General features: G+C 52.2%; 1 protein-coding gene across 1 annotated transcript; it reads right to left on the reverse strand.

The window, feature by feature from the left end:
• Nucleotides 1-1,553: 1,553 nt before the first annotated feature.
• On the reverse strand, nt 1,554-3,089 carry KCNA10 (potassium voltage-gated channel subfamily A member 10). The gene has a single exon (XM_031457490.1). The coding sequence runs from the start codon at nt 3,087-3,089 to the stop codon at nt 1,554-1,556; it is 1,536 nt and encodes a 511-aa protein (XP_031313350.1).
• Between the last annotated feature and the right edge of the window lie 412 nt (nt 3,090-3,501).

Consider the following 3,501-nt stretch of genomic DNA (forward strand, 5'->3'; position numbering starts at 1 on the left):
TCATGAAGCAGAAGCTGTGTGGTGGAACCTGAGGCCGCAGCGCTGTGTCTCCCAGGGTTGCGTGGAGCCGGGTGTGTTCCAGGGCTGTGTGTTGTGGGTGTGCAGTTTAGGTTGTGGGTAGTGGGGCTGTGCAGGGACCTGCAGCCCAGGGGCATCATTTTGGTGCTGACTTACCTTTGAGGTGTGGCCAGATGTTGGATATTTGGGCCCTTATGTGAAAGGCTGAATGGGGAGGGACAGAGTGGAGACTTCCTTCCCTGCCTTCTGGGGAATCCCAATTCCATTCTCTCATCCTGGGAGCTTGATGGGCTGAGCAAGACCCTCTCCCAAGAGGGCAGTTCTTCAGTTTCTGTGACAGCTGCCCTCCTTGGGTAGGCCTGGCCTCTGCGCACATGCTGTAGGACCCTGCTGCTCCCGGCCCAGCTGCCCCACAGGCTCCTGGTCAATTTCTGATGACTCAGTGGAATTGGAGCCCCAAGGCAGGTGGACAGGTGCACTTTCTGGAGCAGTCTTCTGAGGCCTTGGTGTATATACTTCCCACAAAGAGGATGCCCAGTCTTTGCACAAATTCATGGGGATGGGCAAGTGAAAAAAAATTTAGGAGAGTTTCTTCTTGTTCACTGTCCAAGGGAGGGACTGGGGAGCAGGGGGGCTAGGCAGGCATTGCTTCCCAGGCTGCACGGAGATGCAGAGACCCCCAGGAAGAGTGTTCCTGCCCAGAAGATTGCTGCCTGGATCCTCTGAAAGACAGATCCCTCAAGTTCCTCTCCCCTTCCCCCAATTCCATCACATCCTCCTCATTAGTGGAAAGAGCACTAGACCAGTAGGTAGGAGATCCGGTGCCAGCATTGACTGTGTCACTGTTTCTGGGTGACCTTAGGTAAGTTGCTGTCCCTGGCTTGTTTATCTGCAACGTGGAACTAATAATCAAATCTGTTCCACTGGTTATTTTTAGGTGCAGTGAGATAATGTACATGAAAGACCTTTAGAAAATGCACACAATGGTACACAAGTGTACGGTATTATTATTAAACAACTCTGGCTCCTACTCACTGCTCACAGCAATCCCTGGTCTTTTAATGTGCTTCCTCTTAGGAAGACCAGAGCCAGTGCTTCTTCATCTTTAAAGTGAAAATGAATCACCTGGGATCTGGTTAAAATGCAGATTCTGATTCAGTAGGTCTGAGGTGGGTGTGGAGTCTCCATTTCCTTGCTTCCAGATGCTGCCAACAGTGCTGGTCTCGGGGGCCACAGGTGAGTAGCTAGGGTCTGAGCTACCCTCTCACAGGAAAGGAGAATGAAATCTTTCTATAGTCAGTTGAGAAGAAACAGCTGAGAAAATACAGCAGAGACATGTTTATTAAAATTGCTTCCAGTCAAAGATGGCCGGTTGGTCACAAATGATATATTTTGGTCTTTGGAAAAACAAAGAGCAAGAGGTGGGAGGGGGAGAGACTGGAGGAGGGGAGACAGAGATAGACAAACACTGGGAGAGAGACAGACAGAGACAATGAGACGCAGGAGACTCAGGGGACCAAGATGCCCCGGACAGATCACTTCCTGGACTTCTCTGCAGAGCAGCCACCATTGGTCTTACTAAGAGAGTCAGTGCTGCCCATTCTTGAGCCCACACTGTTGAGGAGTTTGTCGATTTCTCCTGGGATGTTTTGCTTCTCTTCGTTCTCAGTCTCCCGATGGTAGAAGTAGTTGAAGTTGGAGACAATGACAGGCACGGGGAGGGCGATGGTGAGGACCCCTGCGATGGCACATAGAGTGCCCACAATTTTCCCTCCCGGGGTGGTTGGGCACATGTCCCCATAGCCCACGGTTGTCATAGTGACCACGGCCCACCAGAAGCCATCAGGAATGCTAGAGAAATGAGACTCTGGCTCGTCCACCTCCGCGAAGTAGACTGCACTGGAGAAGAGGATGACCCCAATAAAGAGGAAAAAGATGAGCAGTCCCAACTCCCGCATGGAAGCCTTCAGCGTCTGCCCCAGGATCTGCAGCCCCTTGGAGTGGCGGGAGAGCTTGAAGATGCGGAAGACCCGCACCAGCCGAATGATCCTCAGGATGGCCAGGGACATGTTCTGCTGGGCACTCGGCTCTGTCTCCTGGACCAGCTCTGTGATGAGGGCTGCAAAGTAGGGGATGATGGAGATGATATCAATGATGTTCATGATGTTCCTGAAGAAGTCAGTCTTGCTGGGACAGACCACAAACCGAAGCACCAGTTCGAAGGTGAACCACACGATGCAGGTGGATTCCACCATGAAGAAAGGGTCAGTGAACATGGTGTGGGAGAGGACTGTCTTGCTTGTGTTGAGGCTGGGGTCTCTCACCACCTTAAGCTCCCTCTCGTCCCGGAACTCGGGAAGTGTCTCCAGGCAGAAGATGGTGATGGAGATGACCACAACGAAGACGGAGACCACGGCCACACCACGGGCAGCGCTGGAGCTCTCAGGGTACTCAAAGAGGAGCCAGAACTGCCGGTGGATGTCATTGGTGGGGAGCAGTGTTTCGGGGTCTTTGATGAAGCCTTCATCCTCCCGGAACTGGTCCATGGCCTCACTGCCCAGTTCATAGAAGGAGATCTCATCAGCAAAGACGTCGATAGGGACGTTGGCCGGGCGCCGGATTTTCCCACCAGATTGGTAATAATACAGGATTCCATCAAAACTGGGCCTGTTCCTGTCAAAGAAATACTCGTTTCTCATGGAGTCGAAGAACTGCATCCTTTTCTCCCGGTCTCCCAGGAGGGTCTCTGGGAACTGACTGAGGGTTCTGAGCTGGGTCTCGAACCTCAGCCCAGCAATGTTGATGATCACCCGCTGGTTTCCTTCATTCAGGACCACTGGCTCAGGCCCTGGGGGGTCGACGTAGTCTCCTGGGAGCTTGGAGAAGGCTGTCTCATGGCTGGTTCTGTCACTGATGTGGATCTTCCAGCTGGAGAAGGGGCTGCCCCCAGAGCGGCCTTTTGGAGCAGTTGGGTCAAAGTCTGTGGCGTAGCCTGGCTCTTCCTGGATTTCATCTGAGTTGTCGAAATTGACCAGAGCAACCTCCATTTCTTTCCAGCCACACACATCCATCCTAGGGGAGTTGGAGAAGCAGCAGGAAGACCCTCAGTCTTCCCTGCCCGCTGTGAGCTGTGGAGAGGAAGGAGGGGATCACACAGGAGCTAGGAGAGGGTACAGCTGGCTCTTGGCACTGAGGCAGGGTAGGCCAATGGATTAAAAATTGGTTTATTTTTAGCTTGGGATGGAACCTCATGGATATTTGGGCAACATTGTTATTGAAATCATTTATACCCCCTGAGTCTGCACACACGAATAACTAGAAGAAATTGCAAAGATGGAGCCTGGCTGAGAGGAAAAAACTTTCTCCAGCTGAAGAGGGTCTCCATCCATGATGGCAGAGAGAGGCCATAGTGAAGAGGGAGTTCACGTTCCTGAATAGTAAAATGTAGAATTTTGTGTTTGTACCAAGTCCTCCAGTTTCCCC

This window comes from Camelus dromedarius, chromosome 9 (assembly GCF_036321535.1).
Source record: "Camelus dromedarius isolate mCamDro1 chromosome 9, mCamDro1.pat, whole genome shotgun sequence".
NCBI classification, from domain to species: Eukaryota; Metazoa; Chordata; class Mammalia; order Artiodactyla; family Camelidae; genus Camelus; species Camelus dromedarius.